The 24882-nt window shown below is 34.6% G+C and overlaps 1 protein-coding gene across 6 annotated transcripts in view; it reads left to right on the top strand.

Moving 5' to 3' along the window:
- PHF14 (PHD finger protein 14) overlaps window positions 1-24882 on the top strand; it is a 158391-nt gene that overhangs the window by 26009 nt on the left and 107500 nt on the right. For all 6 annotated transcript variants that reach the window (XM_065752249.1, XM_065752251.1, XM_065752250.1 and 3 more), the window contains exons 6-14: window positions 3641-3752; window positions 5886-6023; window positions 7886-8032; window positions 11692-11962; window positions 12441-12547; window positions 13742-13837; window positions 15344-15439; window positions 16819-16958; window positions 24429-24597. In XM_065752249.1, the coding sequence (XP_065608321.1) occupies window positions 3641-3752; window positions 5886-6023; window positions 7886-8032; window positions 11692-11962; window positions 12441-12547; window positions 13742-13837; window positions 15344-15439; window positions 16819-16958; window positions 24429-24597 (1276 nt within the window). The remainder of the gene's footprint in view (window positions 1-3640; window positions 3753-5885; window positions 6024-7885; window positions 8033-11691; window positions 11963-12440; window positions 12548-13741; window positions 13838-15343; window positions 15440-16818; window positions 16959-24428; window positions 24598-24882) is intronic.

The following is a 24882-nucleotide window of genomic DNA, read 5'->3' as shown; positions in this document are numbered from 1 at the left end:
AATTGTTTTTTTGTTCCTACATGAATCATTAGAATAATTAGGTGCTTAATTTCTCAACAGAAGCCTTTTCACATTAACCTCTCAGTTTGTGAGTTTAAATGTGAATTTATGAAATTTTATTTCTCAAAATGCTATTAACTAAGTATATGAATTCTGCCCTTGTTATGGGATAGAGTTTTTCTTCTTACTTAATCAACATCTGTTATCATTGCTCCAAGCAAAATGGATGGTGAAGTAACAAGGAAGATTATTCTTCTTTGATTACCCAATTTGTCTTAATTACAATCTTCTAAAACATGTGCAGCTAAACAAATGAGCAGGAAAATATTTAAAACTGTTATTAAAACCAGCTGAAATTACTTCAGCTGTGAACTTGACTGATTTCTGTAGGTTTTTAGTAAAGATTCAGGTCTGAGTTCACATAAGGTAGCTAAAGAAATGAGACACTTGTGTGGCAGTTTACATCTGTAATGCTGTAATACTTGGGTGATATGTACTAAAACATTTTGAGAAGGTCAATATGAAGCAAACAGCCAGCTGTTGAGTTTTCCGTAGATAAACTCCTATAGAGTGCAGTAGCATTTAATACACCACTGGAGCATGAAAAAACTGTGCAAATTAAATTGAGAAGCAGCTGCTTGTAGAAGATGTGTATCTTTATATTGAACTTCAGAGGGTAAGTTTTAAGGAAGTCAGTATCCTTAACTTACTATCAGAATCTTTAACCAGAGCCTTGAATGTATATGTATTTTTTAATAGCGATTGTGAGGGTTTGTAACTTCTTTTTATGCAAAAGTAAAGAAGCCCTACAGAATTTACAAGATGTTTGTTAAGATCTGAGCAATCTCTGCATTTCAAGGTTACAGATATTACTCTGTGTGGATTTTTTTTTTAATTAAAAGGTAGTATGAGAAGAATATATTGTGAGAGGTGAGAGAAGAATATATTGTGTTCATGAAGATATTCTGTTAATAATATTTAAATGCATGAGTACTCTTTGTAAAGTATATCATCAAGTTACTGTAGTTGTTTAGGCCAAGCTATAGCCAGTTCTGCATAAGGTAAGGAAGAGCAGAGTGAAAATCATGGACTATGCTTCTATAGTTCTTGAACTCCGGTAGGCTTGGGCCATGACTACTGCCCTGGGCAGCCTGTTCCAGGGCCCAACCACCCTCTGATGAGGAAGCTTAGCCCGATAAGCAAGCTGACTCTTCCATGATGCAGCTCCGTGTTATTCCTTGGGTCCCGTCTCTAGAGAGAAAAGATAAGTGCCTGTACCCTAGCTCTCCTTGTGAGGATGTTGTAGGTTGTCATGAGGTTTTACCTCACTCTGCTCTAGACTGAATAAACCAAGTCACATCAACTGCTCCTCATCGGTCTCTCCCTGGAAACCCTTCCCAATTTTTGCAGCCCTCATTTAGATGCTCCCGAATTTATGTCCTTCTTATATTGTAGTACCCAAACATGAACACAGTACTCAAGTTGTGACTGCTGAGAGCAGAGTGGGACAATCCCTTCCCTTTACTGTCTGGCAGTGCAGGGCCTGATACACCCCGGAGTATGGCTGGTCCTCCATTGCTCTTCAGATGGGATCTACTCAAGGGCACTGAGGGAGTGCCAGAGGTGATTGCCAAGCCACTTTCCACCATCTATCAATGGTCCTGGGCAACCAGAGAGGTCTCAGAGAATTGGAGGCTTGCCAGTGTGACTCCCATCTACAAGAAGGGTCGTAAGACCTGTCAGCCTGGTCTCTGTGCCAGGGAAGGTTATGGAACAGACCATTTTTAGTGTGATCACTTGGCATGTGCAGGACAGTGGGAGGGATCAAGCCCATCTGGCATGGGTTCATGGAAAGCCAGTCTTGCTTGACCAACCAGCTTGGTTTCTACAATTGAATGACACCCCTGGTGAATGAGGAAAAGGCTGTAGATGTGGTCTCTGCATAGGCTTCAGCAACTTCAGCAAAGCCTTTGACACTGACTCCCGTAGTACTCTCCTGGGGAAGCTGACTGTCTGTGGCTTGGACAGGGTATGCTCTTTGCTAGGTAAAGAACTGACTGGAGGAATGGGCCCAGAAAGTGGTGGTATATGGGATTAAATCCAACTGGAGATCAGATACAAGTAGTGTTCCCAAGAGTCAATACTTCGACCTGTCTTGTTGAATGTCTTTATTGGTGACGTGGGCAAGGGGTTTAAGTTTACAGATGACACAAAGTTTGGAGTGTTGGTCTGCCTAGGGGTAGAAAGGCCCTTCTGAGGGATCCGAGCATTCTGGATAGTTGGGCTGAGACCAGTGGGGTGAACTTTAGCAAGACTAAGTGCTGGCTCCTGTACCTTAGCCACAATAGCCTCAGGCAGTCATACAGGCTTGGGGCAGAGTGGCTACAAGGCTGCAAGGGGGTGTTGGTTGATGCCCAGCTGAACACAAGGCAGCCATGTGTCCAGGTAGCCAAGAAGGCTATGTGCAGGAAAGGGCTGTCCAGGGAGGGAGGTGGTTGAGTCACCATCCTTGGAGATGTTAAGATATGTTTAGATGTTGCACTGAGGGACATGGTTTAATGGGGAGAATATTAGTGGTAGGTGACCGGTTGGATTAGGTGATCTTAGTGATCTTTTCCAATCTTGGAGATTCTGTAATTCTCTGAGAGGAATATGTTGTCTCCTTTGCTTTTATGGGGAAGCAGATAGACAGAAGATGAACTTTTCTTTTAATAATGAGAATAGTCTAGGGTATTGCATGTTTTAGGGTTTTGCATGTTTTATTATATTAAGGTAGGGAGTTCTGCTGTGGTGTTGGAGTATTTATTTTGTAATAAAAGCCATCATGAACTTTATTCTGTACAGCAAGAGGTCTCAGCTTGTTCTGTGACAGCTAGTGAGTGTACTGTCAGCTCTGGACCGTGTTATTTAAATACAATTTTGTAATTCATCTTCAGATTTTAAGTATTCCACTAGTTGTTGTGTTCTACTAAGGGTGCATATAGTACTAATGACATCCATGAAGTAGAAGTATTGTAGCTGCTGCATCTAAATTTATATTTCATTTATATATTTTTGTTCTAATTTTTTTTGTTGCACAGTGAACTTACTGTCTAGCACCTCAAACTGATGTGATTAATGATAGTATAAAAACTTCTTTTAATTATGAAGGTGAAAAGTGTTGTCAAACACAACACTATGAGTTGATTGGTTTGCTTTGATTAGATTTTCTATCTTGTTCCTTAAGATGAAGTGGGTTAATGACTTAGAGGTATAAATTTGTACCTTCAACTTCACCTCCACAATTTCACCCCATCAGTCTTTGTAGATAATGTCAAAATCTTTATATGATTTTAACGTAGCATAAACAATGATGTGTAACACTACTTAAGAACCATCAAAACAGAATATGCTGGTAACTTGCTGTTGATCCTGACAAGCAAAACAATCACAGTTGTACCAAAAATTGTTGCTGCTATTCACTGTTAGCTTTTAAATACTAAATGCACGTTCTCTCCCTGCTTGTAATGTATTTTCATTTAGATAATCTTTTTCTAGTATCTGTAACATTTGCATGGTACTTAAAAATTTGCAAATGGTGAGCGCAGCATGGGGAAAAAAAATGTTGAAAACAGTGACCTAAATTTATTTTCTGTTTTAGGTGGGTCCATATTGTTTGTGCCCTTTATGTTCCGGGAGTGGCATTTGGAGATATTGACAAATTGCGGCCAGTAACGCTAACAGAAATGAATTATTCAAAGTATGGCGCCAAGGTAAGTTTAGAAGATATATGCTCCCTGCCAGTAGCTCTATTTCACATTTTTACGTAGAATAACATATGTCTTTCCAATGTTATTCCTCGTGCTAATAGCCAGTGCAGATCAAGTTCATGTTTGTTACAACTTTGCTCTTTCCTCCCTTTTTTTTCTAATAGCTATTTGTTTCCTTATTGTTATTTTCTGTAATTTCTGTTCGCTGTTTCTCAGTTTCCCTTATTTTTTTTACACAGGTGTCAGTTACCTTCTTTTAAAGTCAGTTAGTGGCAGATTGCCAAAATGTGGACGGAGAGAGAAGAGGATTTGTGGGATGTGAAATGAAGGAAATTGAGGTAGATTAAGAAAGAGACAGATGTACATTCAGCAAGAATTAATTTAGGTTCTTGGTAATCATAAACTAGAGTGTATAGGGTTGCTACGAAGCAGTATTAACCTTCCATCACCAGCACCAAAACAACATAAGGGTATGGGACTCTGAACTTGAACAGAAAAATGTATCTAATATTTAAATGTTTCTTTATGTGTAAATGGTCGAAATGTAATAATGGTAAGTTGTGGTCGAAAGTGGTCACACAGAAAACATTTAGAAAATCATTGTGAAGACCAAAGACCAACATTTATTTGCTCAATATTGTTGCTACAGCCCTGAAGACATGGAGAATCCATATTTTTTGGGCTAATGTAAGGAAAGACAGCTGTGATACTGATTCTCTAATGCTTAATTTATTCATTGTAAGTTTCCTAGGGTGTCAATTTGTCAAGTTGAATACTAAATTGGAATATGTAATAACTGTTCAAAAAACATAGAAACTGTATAAAATAAGTTACAACACTTTGGATGGCCTGTGTGTTACTTACTTGTATTAGGAGGGCATTCAACATGAGCCTGTTGGGGTGTTTAACATTGCTAAGAAATGTTTGGTAGTTTGCTTACACTTTTTGCCTTCTTTTTCCCTGTAGAAAGTCTTACAGCCTTGTTATTGCAACGAATCATACATTTTCTTTTTATTAGCGTTATAGGAGCAAGGCTTACTGTGAGTAACTTGAATGAACTGCACAGATGAGGATTCATTACTCTCACAGAATTGTAAACAATCCCTATTCGCTACATCAGGTGTGGAAGTTACAGCTTGCTTAGCTAAATTTCCCCCTGGAGTATTGGTTTAAAATAATAAATTGTGATTCAATTAGTTTATTTTCTGTTTTGTGTTATTGTTGCACAGATAAAGGGAGCCTTTTTAAGCAAGTGTATGTAGTGTTTTGAGATTCTTATGTCACTGAATTTCCTTTGCAGTTCCACTCTGTTGTTGTCTAACCTGCATGGAGATAATTTCTGTAGGTGATTCACAGCTTTGCTCCATACACATCATGCAAGAGATTAAGAAATGCATGACTGTATAATTTCAGGTCATCTTTACACACTGCTTAAGCAGCTGCTGTTCCCACTTGCTTGTTCCTGCTTAGGCACTCATTGCTGTGGCTTGCTGGAACAGCTGTTTGTAGAATCACAGTGATAGAATCATAGAATTACCAACGTTGGGAAAGACCTGGCAGATATCCAGTCCCACTGTCCAGCTATCACCAATAGTATGAATTTATGGTGAACCAGACCAAGGAACTAATCTGGATGAAAAATAAGTTTATTTTTTTCAGGTCACATTAGTGGGTAGCAGTTTGCTGTGCTGAAAACAGCTGTGCTTAGAATGCATGTAGCCAAAGCCTTAATACTGTTTTTAAGTGAATCGTAAACTAAACTTATTGATATTTACATTTCTTGATTTTTTTTTTTCTTCCATTGTCACACACTGGCTTCTCATTCATAGTTTATCAAAGGAAAGCCATGGAGTTATCTATGACTTTCAGTCATCCAGAGTGTATAAGTTCATCCCATATGTTCTTCAAGTTGTTTAAGCATTTTTCCATTGCTTGTTGAAAATGAAGTTAGTCGTTGGGGTTTTGAATTAGTGAAGCTTTAAATATTGTCTTATGTTAGCAGTGTACTTGGAGTAATACACACAGGAGTAAGCTCATAACCTGTTCGATATTTATATGTAAGATGTAAATTATGAAATATTAAGCAAAACGTAGCTGCAGTACTTACTGTGACATTTTCCACCCTTTCATTTTCAGGAATGCAGTTTTTGTGAAGATCCTCGTTTTGCTAGAACTGGAGTATGCATCAGTTGTGATGCTGGGATGTGCAGAGCTTATTTCCACGTCACCTGTGCTCAGAAAGAAGGCCTTCTCTCAGAAGCAGCAGCAGAAGAGGTAGTTCTGATGTACTTATGGAAAACATAATCTGAGGCCTGCATGAAAAGCCTGTGAGCAAGACCTGAAATGCTGCCATTTTTATTCGCTATTTCTGAATACAGTGGTAGGCCAAGCAAAGGAACTGTCCAAAGAGGGTTCTTTGTGAAATTCTTCAGCTCTCAGCATCTTTGGAAATGAGGTGGAAAAAGGAATGAAGAAGGTTATACGAAAGTCAGCTTATTATTCTGTAGATAAATGAAGGATGAATTCTAAATCTGTTTGTTGAACTTCACCTAGGTTGACATTTCACAATGTAGTGTAGTATTCTCTGTATTTACTAGAGTACAACTGTCTCAGTTGTCTTAAGAAATTAACTGCAATTCTATTCTTGTGCATTTTTTCCAGCGCTTCCTCTAAATCGTGTATGGCTTTCCTTGTAGTAACATTACTCTGAGGAATTAGAATCCATTGCAAACATTTATAACTCACTGATAAACTTTAATCCATGCTCTTACCTGTCATCTTCCTTTTAATATAATTAAAACAATTCAGATTTAAAGCTGTTATTTAGAATTCATTTTTACAGTTTAAGTACTTTCAGGTTGCCAAACTTCATTCTGATTTTTATCTTTTTGATTAAGCCTGTCATGTTCACACTTGCACAGTTTAACTTCTTACTGCCTTAGGAAGTATCACAGACAATACATAAATAAGCACTTCCTGTGCTATTGACACTAAAGCTTTTGTTTATGAAAAAAGTAACTACCTAGTTGTGTCTCTTGAAGGGTCTACAAAATTATGTGCATCTGTGAGACTGATAAATAGGAAGAATGAAGTTACCTAGTGTTCCTTTCCCTAATAAATTATATGAAATATTTATTCTTCAAAAACTACCTGAGTTTTTTCTAGGCATATATATTTGCTTGTCTTGTTACCTTAAAATTTTCTTATACATTTTCTGAAACTAAAATATTTTTAATCAAGACCTCAAAAAATCTAATTTGAGGAAGCTGCTAATTTTTGAGAGTAAGTTGTACACGTTCTGAGGATCTAAATCAAAATAAAAATCTATTTGTAAGAAAAAGCTATACAGATTTTATTATTCTGCATATTGTAGATGGAGTGAAGGAAAGTTTGATGGACTAATTATTTTATTTGATTTTATATCCTAATGTAGGAAGTATGCTTCAAGTTTTTCTTAATCTGTTCATTTATTATGATGTTTCTGCAGTTTTGGAGATATGCTGGCAATGAAATGTATTTTTTTTAGACTGAATCCCTCATGGCTCAGATATTTGTCAACTACTTGCAGTGTTTGCATATGTAAAAGTTGGTATAAACTTTCAACCATGATAATGTGTTAATCTTATGGAACTAAGGAGGAGAAATGGGAACATTTAATAATCTCTCAGATTATTTTTCAGACAAAAATCACTAAAAAATCATTTGAGAAAATGAAATTTATTGACTTCCATATTATTGAGTTGTCAGACCCTTGCAGGATTTTGTGCAAAAGATGATGCAGTGAAGCAGTGAGAAGTTAGCAATAAATTTATATATGGAATGCACTTACAATTTGCAATTTTTTTTCGGGGATGAGAAAATAGCACAGAGATGAAGCAGTACAGTATTAACTGCTTAACATAATGCATTTAAAAATGTTCGAGGTCATGCAGTGAAAATGATGGAAAGTCACTTTATATGGTAAATTATATCGACATGACAAAATTGATAAAGAAACATGCATACTTTCAAAAAACTATCATGTTTATTTGAGCACGTGATCTGTTGGCACAGTATCTGTGCCTTTTGGAGACTTTAGACATTTTATGTCTTTAACATTTATTTTTGTTCCTTCCCCTTTGTTTTCTCTGTAACAGGATATAGCTGATCCTTTTTTTGCTTATTGTAAACAGCATGCGGACAGGTTAGACAGAAAATGGAAACGAAAAAACTACTTGGCATTACAGTCTTACTGTAAAATGTCCTTGCAGGAAAGAGAAAAACAGCTCTCACCAGAAGCTCAGGTATTATATTTCTTATACAAATGTATGTGCATTAATCATCCATGCTAAACTAGAGAGAAGGGAAGAGGATGGGTAATTGTTATTGTTGTAGGAAATTAAATGTGAAATGTATTGATGGCATGTAGTTCACATACCAGTGAATTATATGCAGGTTCGGGCTTCTGAGCAGTATTCTCAATCAACTTATTGTCAGCTAAGAATCCATCTTTAACTAAAATGAGAAATCTTATTTGTTTGCCCAAAGATGGTAATTACATTTTCATTGCAATTCTTGGTTTGTTTTTTTTTAATGCTTTCCTCCCAAGCTAGACAAAAAAAAAAAATTCTGTATTATTATTTGATGAGAGTCTACTTTTGTTTTCTGTGAAAATATTTTGAAATTAGCTGAAGAGTTTAGCTTGCCTGGGAATTTTTCTTGCAAGATCACTTTTTCACTTAATGTAGGGCTTACAAGAATTTTACGTGCAGGAGTTTTGTTGTTGTTTATTTTTAAATGTAATAAATATTTCATCTGAACTACTAAGAGATATCTGAAGGGTGGTATCTGTATCCCTGTCTACTGACTGAACCTCACAGAACAGTTTCTGCATAAGCTCCACTGATATATGCTGATACTAAGAATTCAGTCCTTCCAAGGGAATCTGTGTACCTCAGTGTATTTGTATAGTTAATTTTTTTTCTTGCTGTAAGAAATTTATGGCCTACTTGACTTTCACTACTGAGGCTGTGCTGAATTTTGTGAAGAAAAATAGTAGCTATGAAGAAAAGCAGCTTGTGATTTGAAGGAATTATACCTAATTTGTTGTTGACCTTGGTAGATGCCTTGTAAATAATAGAATAGTGGAATTATGGAGAGAGAAATTTTTTCTGAAGGAAGAACTATAGTATAATAACCAGAAATATATTTTCATATGATCAAATACTTTATTTAAAATATATATGCCTATATATATTTCTAGTTCTTCGAGTATATTTAAATAGGCAAAGAAAACTTAAATTTAAAATGACTCATGCATTTGGGAATGAATATGAGCAAACACTATGACAGAAGAATTTTGAATAAAATACTTCTATGAGGTGTTGAGCTTGGTCTGACTTGACTGAAAATAAGTTACATAAATGTGTAGTACTCTCAGCTCTCAGTTATGTGAAATCCAGTATAACGTTGCCTCCACTATGTAGTGGTATGATATTCATATAATTGTGGTAGGTATTGGTTGTGCTAAACTAGTGTGTGCCCAACGGGGCTCACGCTTCCTCTATTTTTAGGCCTTAGGTTAGAGCTCTGCATTTGTTATGTGGTGCTGCTAATGCTAGTAAATTCTCTGTATTTTCTTATCTTCTTACTCTTTACTCCAATGCAAGACTCCATGAGCATGGGATTTTTATGAAAGAATTGTTTGAGTGGTTCTTAGGCATTTTTAGAACTGCAAAGATTTCTTAATACATACTAGAAATGTGTGAATGGGGAGCAGACACAAAGTGCACATAAATTCCTATCTTGCACGTGTGCATTGTGTGCATGAGGAAGTTAGTCCTATTTCAACAAAAATAGTCAAATCTACTGGAGAGTTTTTGTCTGAGAAGTAATGTGTGTACATACACACATAGTAAAAGCTTCCTTGTGAGTTTTAAAGCTTAATAAGGTTTACAAATATTGATAAATATGTATGTAGTTGTTCAAATATGGAGAAAAAGGTGATGCTTGATGCTTTGAAACCCTGACAGCAGTAGTTAAGCTAATAGTTTGGCAAGTCTTGTGTCCCCAAAGAAATAAAATCCTTAGAATATAGGAACTGTCTAGGACTGTTATTGGAAAATATTACATGTTGAAATACTTCCTTTATATTAATAGAGGAAATGTACATTACTTGAGTAAAGCATATCCTTCAAATTGCTTAAATCCATGCTTACAATTAAGAATTTCATTTAGGCTAGTCAGTCTGCTCTGTCAGCTGTTTCTGGAATTGTGTTCTGAGAATACAGTTGTATTACGTATTAAATGACCTCAAGACTTTCCAGACTGAGCGCATGATCAAGTAAAGAAGCATCGAGACTGAGGAAGATATAAGCCATACTTGTTTGTTCTGTTCAAGGATAAAGTAAGGTGGCAGATGCAGGTAGATCTCTTGCTTACTGCTTTATGTTCTAGATAAAAGCCATTGGGCCTAAAACTGGCCTGCAAGTTACATTTCTCATATTTCTTGGTCATTAATGTTTGAGACCTAGTGAGGTAATGTAATAAACTGTATCTTTAACAATAGCTTCAACAATGCTGTTTGTAATCAGATATTCAGTACACCTGGCATATATATAAATGCAAACATTTTTGCTTTCGTCTCAGGAGTATTTGATACCATACAGTGGGGTAGTCAGATTGGTTTAGCTGCTTCTTTATGCTGGTAAATGAACAACTTCTAAGTCATAGCTGAAGTTTTGCCTCTGAAGGTTTGTATATTGATGTAATTTTCTGCCAGACTTGCTGCTGCATGGGGTTCCCGTAAGACAGTTTTTTCCAGCTGTCAGCAACAACTTGATTGATCTGGAGCTGATCTCCCAGATGGTCACAAATATACAGATGTCATCAACAAGACGTATTGTGAGCTTTTGCTGACTTCAGTTCCCTCTGGGTTAAGATTTTGGCAGATTATAATAAACTAGTTTAGAATAGTAAGGAGAGAGGGCATCGGAAGAGGAGCTCCTACAAAGAAAGTCAAATATGGCAAAATACTGTTTACCAAATTTTACCGCTCACATAAATCACAGAATCATAGAGTTTGGAAGGGACCTCTGGAGATCATCTAGTCTTACCAGCCCACTAAAGCAGGTTCCATACAGTAGATTGCACAGGAAAACATCTAGGTGGGTTCTGAATACTTTCAGAGATGGAGAGTCCACAACCTCTCCGGGCTGCTTGTTCTATTGTTCTATCACTCTCAAAGTAAATAAGTTCTTTATTATGTTTGAATCAAACTTGCAGTGTTCCAGTTTGTGCCCATTGCCTTTTGTTCTGTTGCTGGGCACTGCTGAAAAGAGGCTGGCCCCATCTCTTGGCAGCTGTCCTGTCCTCCCCCTTAGTCTTCTGCAACTGTACAGTCTGGAGGTCTCTTAGCCTTTCCTCGTAAGAGAGATGCTCCAGGCCCCTAATCATCCTTCTCATTCCTTTCTGAGCTGTCTAGAGTTTCCCTTTTTTTCTTGAATTGAGGAGCCCAGAAATGGACACAATTCTTCAGATGTGGCCTCACTGCAGTAGAGGGGAAGAATCAACACCCTTGACTTGTTGGCCATGCTCAGTGTATTTTTGATAGGTCAGCCGAGGTTTTTTTCCATCGAGTTTTCATGGGTTCATCAAGTCATTATTTTTGGTAAGGACTGTCTGAAAGCCAGCTATAATTCATGTTAATGAAGTAACCTCGTCAAGGAATCTTGATTCTTCTAAAACCTAGTGAAAGGATAATGCTGTTGAGGTATGCTTTTTCAAGTAAAATCAAATGTCAGTGTATTTCTTGAGACCAAATATTGTAATTAAAAGAGCATTTATTAGGTTCTTCAGCTTTTAAACTGAAAGTAAGATGCATTTGCTTTCAGAAATGCTGGAGCTCAAAAATGATTTTGAATTGTTCCCTTATGTTCTTAATTCATGGAAGTTTTTGTTGTAGGCTCGAATCAATGCCAGACTACAGCAGTATCGTGCCAAGGCAGAGCTGGCTCGTACCACCAGGCCACAGGCCTGGGTTCCCAGGGAGAAACTACCACGACCACTTACTAGCAGTGCTTCAGCCATTCGCAAGCTCATGCGCAAAGCTGAACTAATGGGAATTAGTACAGACATTTTTCCAGTTGATACTTCAGATACTAGTTCCAGTGTTGATGGAAGAAGAAAACATAAACAACCAGCCCTCACTGCTGATTTTGTCAATTACTACCTTGGTAAGGATTAAAATTGCTTATTCTTCTCAGAGAAAAATAATCATTTTGCTGTATTTGTACTTTTTTTTCCCTTGTATTCCTTTGTTAATAGGCAAATAGAAATTATTTTTTCATTTTAGGTGAGAAACCTTATGCCCAGTATATAGAATGTTAATGACTATTCTTTTTAAAGAAGTTTGGGAAAAGAAAAACATCTTTCACATACAAACAGGTAGTAGTGTCTTTCCTAAGGAGGGATTGCAAGCATAGGTACCTTTAGTATCTTTTTTAATATTTTCCTTACATGTGGAATGTCATTTTTTCATGCAGCAGAAAGTAAATGTTAGGACTGTTCATTCTGCTTAGGCTGTGTAATAAACCTATAATTGTGTGCTTTTTTAAAATGGTTTTGTGCTTTTTGTTGCTTCAGTTTTTTACTGTGTATCCAACTTGAAAATGTAGCTATGGTTAGGAAATAATGAAATTTTCTTTTAAATAGAGAGAAATATGCGCATGATTCAAATCCAGGAGAATATGGCTGAGCAGAGGAATATCAAGGACAAATTAGAAAATGAGCAAGAAAAACTTCATGTGGAGTATAATAAGGTGAAAAAAAAAGATAATAAACCATTGTACTGTTTAATACTTCTGCTGTTAACTTTGATAGCATTTCAGTTTCCAAACAGAGTAACTTAGAATGAATGTTAGTATTTTCTTTTTTCTTTAAAGAAATGTTAAAAATAATATAATAATTAAAGTAGTACTTAAAAATATTAATTCTTTTAAAAATTTTCTGTGGTTATTGGTTCCCTACTTCAATATACAGGAAGAAGCAACATTGCCTGTGCACTGATTCTTTTGCTGTCCCCACAGATAGTTCCTGTAACAAATTGCATACAGGGCCCTCTCTTGAGAGATCAGCACTTCTTGTTTTCATTCTTGATATGCATTTCATTTGAGACTTTGAGACAATAGTTTTACAATCCTTTCCTCCAAATTTCTAACACAGCAGTTGTGCATTAAAAAAAAAAGTTTTAATTATATCTTTTACTCAGTAATTATTTCTTTAACATTTAAGTGTTTTAAATGGAACATAGGAATACTTCTATAGCAGATGACGTGATACAAGTTTTTTCAGTTCAGTATCCTAAGAACTAATGATTTACTGGTAACAAATGATAGTGTTGCTGTTAACTCTTTAACTCTTTTTTTATTTTTGTTTTAACTATTTGGTATGTGTTTTAAATAAGAATGTATGTGAATGAAGCAGCAGGCTTTTATGAATTAATGAGTTTGAAGGAGAAGGGAGGCTTTTATCCCCATTAATAGGTTGTATACGCTGTGTGGCTGCTTTGCCCCCCCCCAAAAAAATCCCTTTTTTTCTCCTTACATCCTTTTGATAAAGGATTTCTCCAGAATAGTTGAGTGAAAATTCTTTTGTATGATAATGTAGAGCTTTAATTCATTTTGATGGTTACTTGTTATAATTTTGCTGCTTAAGTGATAGGGACAATACATATAAGACACAGCTGTATTTTAAGCTTTACTTTCTGATTGTATTTATGGAACCTTCTTTTTATTCTAAAATGCTTTAGATCATTGTCTTAAAAAGGTGGCTGCCCTCATTTTCACTTTAAATTGCTGTATGATTGTAGTGATCTCAGCTATTTTGACATGCATTCATTTTTTTTAATCTTCCAATAAAGTTATGCACCTTTGATAGGATAGAAGATAAATGAATTTTATTAAATATGCCTTAATGATTTTTCTTAGCTGTTGTTTTTCTCTTCAACTGCTCAGCTTTGTGAATCCTTGGAAGAGCTCCAAAATATGAATGGAAAACTACGAAATGAAGGGCAAGGCATTTGGGCATTGCTTGGTAGAATCATTGGCCAGGTTGGTTATATTTTGTTTTTATAGTTCATAGGTGGACCCAGTTTTCCAAGAAAACTTTTTTGGTTCTGTCTGTCACCTTTGTGGCCAAATAAATTGATTTTATTAGACCTAGGCTTCACTCTGGGGATAACATTTCCTGATTGAAATTTATAGACTTATGCGACTCACCTACTGGAAATCTGTAGTTTAATTATGATGTTGTAATAGTGATCTTGTTTGCAAAATTCTTCTGTTTGTTAGAAATGATTGACTTGACATCTGTGAGAAACTGAACATGAAGCACAGCTTAATCCTGCCATTTTTTTCTCAATATTGTCTTTATTTACTGCAGGCTTCAAATGGTATGAGAACTTGATGGCTTATATAACATGCAGTATGTATATGATGTTTTTCTAACTGGAAAGTGTAGAGCATTTGGTCAAATGAATTTAAAATATAGGAGAACAGAAGATTTGGATTACTTCCTGTTGCCAATAGTTATTTTTTTGTTCCCTTTGGTACACATGGAGAAATGTAGATACAGTATCTACTATTTTGATAACAAAAGTATTAAATAACAGAGGACATTTTAGCTTTCAGAGAGAGGTTGAAGTTATTTCCTCTTACAATTTTAAAAAAGATTGAATAAACAGTTCATTGTGAAAATGCAGACATAGAACTGGATCATAATTTTGTGATTACTTTTGGTACTGTTGAGTTTGTGGTGCTGTTCAAGAAACTTACGCTTTGTTTATAGAGCTATAGTTTATACTGGTTTTTTTTTTCTTGTTCTTTTTGTCAGTCTATTGTTCCTACTTGTAAAGAAAAAATTCTTCAAGCAGTACACTGCATCTCTTGGATAAAGATTTTTAATCTCCTTTTTAATGTGGCTTTGAGAAAAGTTCACAAATATATTTCCTGGTGCAAATGTTACAAAAAAAAAAAAGAAAGTAGAATTCATTTGCACTGCTTGCATGACTTTTTTTCCAGTTGGTTGAACAGATGCAGACCCATGGGGCTGCTGAGAAATGACTTTGATAGATGGCTGCTGTCTGGGAAGCTAGCGTACTGCAGATTACTAGAAATCCGAAGAGAATCTTGTCTGCTTTGTGGAAGGCTTGGTCCAATAAGATAATTTTTCTAATTAACCTATTGAGTACCAATGTAGTGAGGATGCTGGACGAAAAGCAAATTGCTTTAGCGTTATTCTGTCAGTTTTGTGAATTTTGCCTTTCTTATTTCCACTTGTAGACCTATACGTGTTTGTCCTTCTATCTTAAAGCTTGAAATTATTATTTTTAATGCTCGAAGTTCATTGTGCTTACTGAATTGAGAAATGAGTATAATATTACTTTACCTCTGTATGATTTTGTAATATAAACATCTGTAGTTGCTTTTGTTTGTAAAATAGCTGGCTATGCCATTTCCTATTCAATGTGAGTGTCCTGTTCTTCATGCACTGAGATTGAAATGATATTCTTTCAAAGTCCCAAGACTCATTGTACTGCATTTGTTCAAATCCAATAGAAATTGAACATACCTGCAATTTTACGTGCTCCTAAGGAAAGAAAACCAAGTAAAAAGGAAGGAGGAACACAAAAGACATCTACGCTCCCAGCTGTACTTTATAGGCAAGTAATGAAGTCTTGATAGAATAGATCCATCATTCTATTAAGTTGCAGTTTGAAAAAATTAAGAGAAAATTGTTTAAGTTTTGATTAACAAAATGCTTGAGAGTTGTCTTAAATGTTTACTTCTGAAGGCTAAGTTGAGGAAATAATTATTCACCTTAGCATATATCAGTTAGCTTTTCTTTTGCTAACATGACAGCAGTGCTTTAAGAGGAAAGGTAACTCTTTACAACTGATAGTCTTTTTTAATGTGTTATACAAAAATTGTAACTGGCTGTCTTGTGCTTTTTGATGCAATCGTCTGCATTGATTTTGCAAACAGTGCTGATACTGTTCTAGTCGTAGTGGCTGATTGCATTATACACTTATTCCATAAGAATATTTACTTTTTGTCCATGGACTATCAAATGCTTTGGGTTATCTTGTTTTTCAAATTTCCCCATTGATTTTTTTTAACTTTTTCCTAAGAAAATAGTCACTTATTTTGTCTCTGCACACTTCATTTCACCTACTGTATGTTACAGAGCTACTGACGAGGTTTTAACTAATCTGAAATGTGGAATGTATACTAAGATATCCCAGAACATGACTGTACTCTTGAACATATTTCTCTTGCTACCAGCTGAGAATTGTCAGTTGGTGGTTTATGGAGAGGGCAACAGCCATGCCTCTAACCACAGCATGTGAATTATATCTTGCCCAGCTGGCAGGGGAAACAAAGAATCTGTAAAAGTTTATTCTGGTACTGTGAGAGGCTGAAATCTTGAGAACATGTGAGTGGGGCGAGGGCTTGGCAATTTAAACATATAAATAAATAATAGGAGTTACATTTTACAAGTTTCGTTGTACTCAAAATATTGTCATTTAGCTCGTCCTATAAGGACATCAATAAACATTGAATCCTTTGGAAATAATTGAACTAAAATGTTAATTCCAGTATGATAACAAAAATAAAATGTATTTTCCTATTAGTTGGCATATTGCCTAGTGTAATAGCAGCTCAGACATGTTTTGAGGTATTTGCATTATTGAAATAAGTCCGATTGCTAAGACTGATAACAGCAGCATAATTTTTCCTTTCAATCATTCGGATGGCAAAGGTAGTATTATTTTCTGTTTGCCAGTGGTATGTTTTGTCTGAGTATCAAGCAATTGCTTACTTTAAAAGTTCAATCTAATTGTGAAGGACATTTTAAGATCTCTTTATTGTTAACTGTATTAGGTGCCTTTTATGTTTTACTGTATTTCGGTAGAAGCTTCATAAGAGAAAGTTATGCACTGACATGAAATTAGTTGCCACATGCTGATATTGAAGCTGTAATTTGTTCTTCATAATTTCAAATGTAATTGTAATGCTTTTCTACTGCCTACATTAAAAGTTGTGGAATTTGCAAGAAGAACCATGATCAACACCTACTGTTACTGTGTGACACTTGTAAACTCCATTATCATCTTGGTTGCCTGGATCCACCTCTTACAAGGATGCCAAGGAAGACCAAGAACAGTTACTGGTAAGAATGCAATTGGTGTTTTATCTTACGTTACATCTGTGCTTAAAGTAGGACATAAACATGACCTAGCTAGCAAATTCTGTGTGTTTTAAATTTTGCTATCTTCAGTGGGTTATTTTATTTTCGGCAGTGATGATTGAAGTAAAATGTTACGTGGCAAAGATTTCTCATTACTAGCCTAGTAGAAATAGGTTATTGCTGTAATTTTCTTAGCTTTTGTGTTCTGTGATTGACAATATGTAATAATAGTGGAAAACCACAGGAAATGAACAACTTGGTTTTCTGTTTATCTCAGGGCCCAGATACACAACTCTTCTGTCTAGATCTTTAAGAAAATACTTGTAAGTAATTAAAAGTAAGCTTGTTAGTAGTAGATAATTTTATTGCAATATAGGAAATCACTTGGGTTAACTCTGTCTTCTGCAATGGCAAAAGTATATGTGTAACTGTACTTAGTACAGTTACATTTCCATAAATTAAGATCTAGGAATTCCATTCCATTAAATTAAGTTGTAGGAGTGGAGCAGAACAAAAGCTTGTGTTAGGTAACTGTTAGTATGTGGAGCTGCTGATTTCAGAATGTCATAAAATTAGTGTACTACTCTGTTCTACACGTTTTTAAACTGCTCTGAAATGTGTCAGAAGCGATTTTTATCTGGAAATAAGTTAATGTGCATCATCACTAGGAATTATCATTGCCAACTAGGTGATGTTAAGATGCCAGATCAGTATAGCATTCCTTCAGCAAATGCAGTGTAATGATTATAATCAAGAAAACTCTGCTTCTGTTTTTCTTCATATGTCACTTACATTTTTGTTTAGACTTACATAGAGCATCTAAATAGTTTTGCATTATTTTGATGATGTATTGTGTGCAGATGAAGATGACTGATATCTGAAATTGGAGATCTTTTTTTTCTTTGATTTGTCATAATATGATACAACCTGAATTTATACTGGTAAACTTAATAATTTGAGATTTGCTTTAAAAGCTGAAAAGCTTAGAAAGATTCACTCAGTAAATATTTTCTGGACATAATTTCCCTTAAATGACTCAATAGAGTATGTGTTTTTGGACATCTGTCTATTTTGAGGGAATTTTGATCATATCTTCTGTCAAATTTATGAAGCATTACATGGAAATTTTTTACAGAATGTTCTTGATTTTTTTTTTCTTCTGCTTTTTAATTTGAGTTGAAAAGACTTACTAACAGCCATTGGTCAAAGATGTAAAACTATAATACTCAATAGGTGTTAAAGACAGAACAGGACAGGTATCATGCTGATATTTCAAAGTTCTGACTTATCTTTGTTGTTAATTCATGCTTCAGTTATACCTTAGATCACAAAGATTGCTTTTACTTCCAATTAGCTAAGACTTATTCTAGAGACAGATTATAGCAGGCAAAATTGATCTGTATCGATTATATTCTTTTCATCATTTACATGCCTTTATGTATTCTTTCCAGGATGAGTATAGAACACATTGAATGAATCCTTAATCTAAATTGGAGTTCAGCAGGTTTTTCCCTCCTACTGTTGTGAATAAATTTTTAATCTTTTGATTAAGCAGTGAATAAAAATGCAGATTTTTTTATATTCTTTTCAGATATTTCTATATAATATGAATTTGGCAAAAAGATTAAGTAAAAAAATGGCTATTGTGGGCAATTCCTTGAAAATGTTAGTCAGGTTGAAATATTCTGTTTAAAGTGTTAAGAAGAGTATACTTCAATCCACTTTGATAACAGGAAATAGTTCAAAATAATTTTCTTGATTTTTGTTTTCCATTATCATTGCTAATCGTTTACTTTATCATTACTAACTTAAGCCTTTACAAGAGGTTTGACAACAAATTAACTGTCATATAATTAATCCCTAGGTATTTATTTATCTTTGGTTAGTTTAGCATGAGTTTATTTCATATGCTTAGTCTTTTGTTACTTTTGAGGATACCAAAGGCTTCAGCTTGTGTGTGTGCCAATATGGAGACTGGTTAATTGTTCTTTATTTTTGTCCATTTCATGCTCACTGTTTTTTAGGAATTTATATTGCAGCTTACAAAAATGGATTTTTGAATTGTTGAAATAAATCGACTATTAAATATAAGAGAAAGATTAAAACCTTGGTTATATTTAAGGACTAATTAATTAAATAAAGCCAAAATTATAATTAGTTTTCAGAGTGTTTCTAGACATTAAAAGGAGGTGGTGATTTTAAACTCGGCAAAATCCTAGTAAATCTTTTATCTCTGGTAACAGTGCCTCACAACTTATAAGAAACATATTCCAAGTGCTTAAAACTAAGAACTTTCCCCACTCAGAAGCCTGACAGTTTTCTCCAATGTAACACTCTTGCACTTTGTATATTTTAGAAATAAATTCTTTTAACATAATGCTTATACTTAGCCAGTAGGTCTTGTCTTGTTTTTCTTACCCAAAGTTGTCTGATAATGGTAAAAAATTGGACGTTTAGATATAAATGTGTGCAATGTGATATTACATATACAAGTTGATGTAGATTTTTTTTCAACTTGTCCTAATTGAAGGACGTTTGGGTCATTGCAAATGGCAAATTTTCTGTAATTATTCTCTGAGAGAGATTATTTGAAGCTCTGTGAAAAACTGTTTTTGGTTAATATATGCTGTCTTTTTATCTCGGAGGACTGCTTCATTCTATTTTATTTCATTTTTTCCCCAATACCAGTATATTGTTCATCACGTTTGTTCAAATTTCTAGGGCATAGCTGTAGTCTTAACGCTCTTGTCCATATAAGCTCAGAGTGGTTTAATTTATTTCAAAAAATTTCAAGAGATGATTGTTATCTCAAACTGACCTGTTTTCCCTAATTAAAATCTCTAATTACTGAACAGTTGTTGTTCTTCAAGTAAGGACAGAACTATTTTCTCAAAGAACACTGTACTTTTCAGTCAGTTCAGAAGATTCAAGTTTATCTTTTTCACAGTGCTCTGAGGATCTTTGTTTCTTCCAAATCCTCTTCCTGTCTATTAGCCTGTTGTGATTTTAAGAACTTCTCTGAGGTTCTGAGTGAGTCCTTTATAATTGACTATATGATGAAATTACAAAGTATGTAATATAGCACTATTAGGCAAGTGTGATTCTTCTAGGATATTACATTTGAACAAGACCTCAATTTTTCATAATGTTTAGAATAACATTACCTGTCACAATGTATTTTTCTGTTTTTCTGTGTAATACAGTGAATAGGTTGTTGGGTTTGTTACTAAAATAGGTTTGTGTTAAGTTTACCTATATGTTGTCTTTGCAAGATCTTCAACTTCATGACCTTTCATTTATAAAGAGATAGCATTCAGTTTCTACAGCTTTTCTCATTATTGTTTCACAGATTTCTGTATACCAGATCCATCAGTACATAACTTGCATTTGGATTTTTTGTTTTATAAGGCTTCAGCATAAGGGAAGCAACACAACGTCAATGCTTGCACTGAATGTCAGGGGAAATAATGGGGTTTTCGGTCTTCTATTTTCATCCCCACTTCACAAAATAATTTCAGAATATTCCTCCTCCTTATTTTATTGGTAATGTAGGTCTTAACTTTTTCATTTTTATCTATTTCTAGGTTAAAATGTATTTTCATGCTATTATTTTCTAAAACTTTTTGAGAAGAAGGCACTCTTTGGTCTTACAGTGCTTACCCTAAATTAAAACATCCACACTTATCATGAAGCTGCCTATGTTCAAAACTATATTCACTACTTGAAGCTATCTGTGCTCAGAAATATATTTGCTACTAGTTATTTGGACAATGCAAAAACGCTTGCATCATGCAGGGACATGAAAAGCAATGTTTCAGTGTTAGCCTGGACCCTTAATAAATTTTGAAAGTTGATAAAGTGTTTTCATTTACTGCTCCTGTCATTTGCTAGTGAAATACAAAGATCTATTTGCTCTGTTAAATGAGGAAGTCTCTCTGTTACTACAGGTTGTTGTACTAACTCACAAGCATGCGTCAGATTTAAAAATTGACAAACACATGCAACTTCTTTTTTCTTCTGTATTTTGTTTTTAATGCTCAATCCAAAGCAATCTCTATAATTAAAATAAACCTTCTAAACATTACTTAGACTTAATGAATCAAACATTTCTAGTAATTTTTAGGAATCATGTTGTTATTTACCAGACATGGATTTTTACTTCTTTTTAGGAAGTCCATAACTTCTCTCAGGCATCTAATCTACAGTGTTTTCTTTGTAAGTATTCATATACAGAATGAGATAAACCCAAGTTAGAGCATGAGGCTCATAACACTTTGTGGTGATAATACCATTATAGTGTTATCTTTCTTGCTGAAGGGAAATGTGCTTTGTGTGACCAATACATAACTAGATAATCTGAACATCTGAGTAATGCTATTTCTCAGGGGCTAAGATGTTGCAGTGCCTTCATTTAACTTTTGTTTAAGTTTGGCATTTATACTTGCTTTTGAAAAGATGTAGAAGACCTTTTTTGTTGTTATTTTCACATAATACTACTTTCTTGCTTCCATTTATGATCAACATGAATGCTTTCAGAGTTATGACTTAATGATCATGTAAGGCAAGTGTAAGGTGATACTTCTGTGAGTATGTTTTTATTGAAAACGTCTCTTTCGTCTGTTAAGTCTCTTTTGTCATGATTACTTGATGTCCAATAATGTAATGAATTTTACCTTACTTATACTATGGGAATTTGTTCTGAAGTATAGGAGACTTCTGTTAAGCCGTGCTGCGGTGCTTTAAGACACTGATAGTATACCCAAAACATTCTGTTCAGTTATTGTTGTCTCCTGTTTTCTACAGGGGGGCAAATCTATTTCAACATTTTAATGTGCAGTTTGGAGTAAATCACTTGCTGCTTTGAGGTTCATGTTGTGGACCATGGAACACTGTAACTGCATTCTTTTCAGATGTGTCCAGAAGATTATTGCATTCAACTACTGATTTTCCCTGAGGCTAGATTAAGCAAATCCAGATTAAAAGGAAAACAAAAGCCATGTACAGAAATAGAATCTTCTGCACAGTTTTTCCTATTAAGTTTCTTGTGTTGCATGGCAATACTTGCTAATTAAGACATAGTCTGAACAGATGGAAAGATGACCTGTTGTGATAGGTTCTCAATTCACTGATTGTCCTTGAAACAAAATAAAACGAACATGACTTTAGCACTGCTGGAGTAGGAACGGGAGTTCTGTGCTATCCATGAATATATTGGAAATAAATAGCAGAATGGAAGAAGGGAGTGCTTTAAATTCAAGAACCATGTTGAAATAAACCATAATATGAGCTGAAAGTTAGGAAGATTGTTTCCAAGTTAGAAGACTGTATTTCTGTAATAGCTTTTCTGTGGATCCTGTGGGAGCTAACAACAAAACAACTTGATAGCTTGACTGCTTAATAAAAGGGTTGATAAGATGTAGTTACCTGTGATAGTAGAGGCTATTCCAGTAAATGAAGAGTTTCCTTGGAAGTTCGTGTTTGTAACTTTCTCTTTTTTTTCCTTCACCTTTGGTTTATTAGTAAGGTTTTGTTCTGTGTATTTACCCCCTGCCTCCCAACTTGTTGTGGTCTTGCAGCTTTCTTTTTATAGAACTTTTTTTTTTCTTTTGGTTGCTGTGAGACTTTTACCACCTGTTTCAGAGCAGCCTTGGTCATAGAAATGGAATTTCAGAAATCTGCAGGTAGTGTCTTATCTCTTGGATGTTCATTATCTTCTCCATTAACATCAACATTACTATAATATGTTTATATGTTTAAATAGGGCCCTAGTGAAACTAGAGTACTTTACAGGTCTGCATAGTTTGTTTTTTGTGTAATTGCTTGAGCTTATGGAGGAGTAAAATGTCTTTCCCTTTTAGTAGTAGACAGCTAAAGAATGGGAATGTTTTAAGCAGATTCAGTGTCAGATTCAACAGACCAGGTTCCCAGCTACAGACATTTTTGTAAGATCATACTACTGTTTTTTTCTTACAAAACTTCATTTTTAATGCAGCTCTTTAATTACAGTGTGCCTTAAAATATAATAATACACATAGTGCATACTTTTACCATAATGTAGTTGTTTTTTTTTTTTTTTTGTGAGAATTGGTGAAAATGGCACTTTAGGAATAGCTTCATATCTCTTGTTTACATCTGTGTAAGCAGATCATAGTAAATAATTTTAGTTGTGCTTTCCACTGAAATGTGACTGATGCAGGAATGTTAATAAAGGGCTGACTTCCTTGTGTTTTGACCATTAAGTCTTCACACAATATCTCTCCTGCAGTCTGCCTTGTTGTACTGCTTTTCTAGATCAGCAAATGCCACTAGCACTATCACGTATTCTGTTTTTACTGGTCTGAATTCCTTCAATGATAAGAAATTATTAATCTTGGTAACATTTCTCTCAAGTGTTTATTAACACTTAACTACAAATTACTAAATACATTTATTTTGGCTTGTCTCCTTGCAGAGCAAATTTGCAACTTGATTTAGACAACGTATGTATCCCTTTTAATGCTAATCAGTAGCAGGCTATTTTTATATTTTAGCTGTTACAATTAAAGGAATATTTTGAATATACAAAAACAGTGGTGAATTAGAATTTGCTTGAAGGGATTCATAGTTTGCGGAATTGAAAATATTACGTGAGGAAAAAATGCAAATCCTTTATTGGTGGATATAATTTTTAAATTTTCATTTAACATATTTTTAGTTACCATCTGCATTTATGACTTTGCAAAAAAATGAGTCATTTTTGCAAATGAGAACAAAACTTAATGAGTTCCCTATCTTGTTAATACCATCTTGGTGGTTGTCTATAGCATTTCCTCAGACAGTGTGCACTTTGAAGTTCAGATTGTGATTAGGCACTTTCTCAGAAACTCAACAGGCATGTTTTTTTCAACTTATTATTCAAAGATTATTAATACATAACTGTTGTTTTAATTTAAAACCTTTTTATTTTTATTTTTTTTATTTAGAACTTTCTCCCTTAGGAAATAGATTTTACAATTGATTTTCAAAATGGGTATTTTTTTCTAAATCCTTTTTCTAAATCTTGCCACTAAAGACTGCTCTCATCAGAATGATTTAAGCAGTGTAGAGATTAAACTACAGCAGCATTTTCAATAATTAATAGATTGCAGATCAGTGGATGCAGTTAAAAATAGTGATATAGTAGCATATAAATACTGAAATAAGATGGGATCTTCTAAAGGCTTGGTTTTCAGTCTGCGAGTACTGTCAGAAAAAAAAACAACGCCGCAACAGAATAAGTCTTGATGTTTTTATTCACAGATGACTAAATTATCATGCATTTGAGAGATTTTTTAGTTGCCATTGGGTTTACTGACTTTAATTTACATCTTTCAAACCCAAACACTTCTTACAATTTTTTTCCCTACCTCAGAACATTTGTTTTTGTTCTCTTTTGTGGCTGCAGTTTTAAATAAAATATCTTTCACTTTGCAGGCAGTGCTCAGAGTGTGACCAGGCAGGTAGCAGTGACATGGAAGCTGATATTGCCATGGAAACCTTACCAGATGGGACCAAAAGATCACGGAGGCAGATTAAGGAACCAGTGAAATTTGTTCCTCAGGATGTGCCACCAGAACCGAAGAAAATTCCAATCAGAAATACGGTAAATAAGAGCTGAGTTATTGTTATATAGCTCGTATTCATAGTAGTTTTGTTTAAAGTAACTTATCTTTTGGGAATTTTGAAGGTTTTATTACTTAGGTTGAATAAGGCTTTATTATGTGTGTTAAAAAAGCAGTTTTGCTGAAGTAAATAATTACTAATAGATTGTAGATAGCGCGATAGAATTCTGAACTGAAGTGTTGTGCAACCTTATCCAGTCATCTTGATCACTAAAGCCCTTGCTTATTGCAGAAAAACAGAAGGTTCTGTTTGCGCTTAAGCTTTA

Source organism: Cyrtonyx montezumae, unplaced genomic scaffold (assembly GCF_038088225.1).
Source record: "Cyrtonyx montezumae isolate F1298 unplaced genomic scaffold, pur_monq_1.0 scaffold_8, whole genome shotgun sequence".
Classification (NCBI taxonomy): domain Eukaryota; kingdom Metazoa; phylum Chordata; class Aves; order Galliformes; family Odontophoridae; genus Cyrtonyx; species Cyrtonyx montezumae.
The sequence above is the reverse complement of the archived record's forward strand: the minus strand, read 5'-3'. Positions and strand labels throughout refer to the sequence as shown.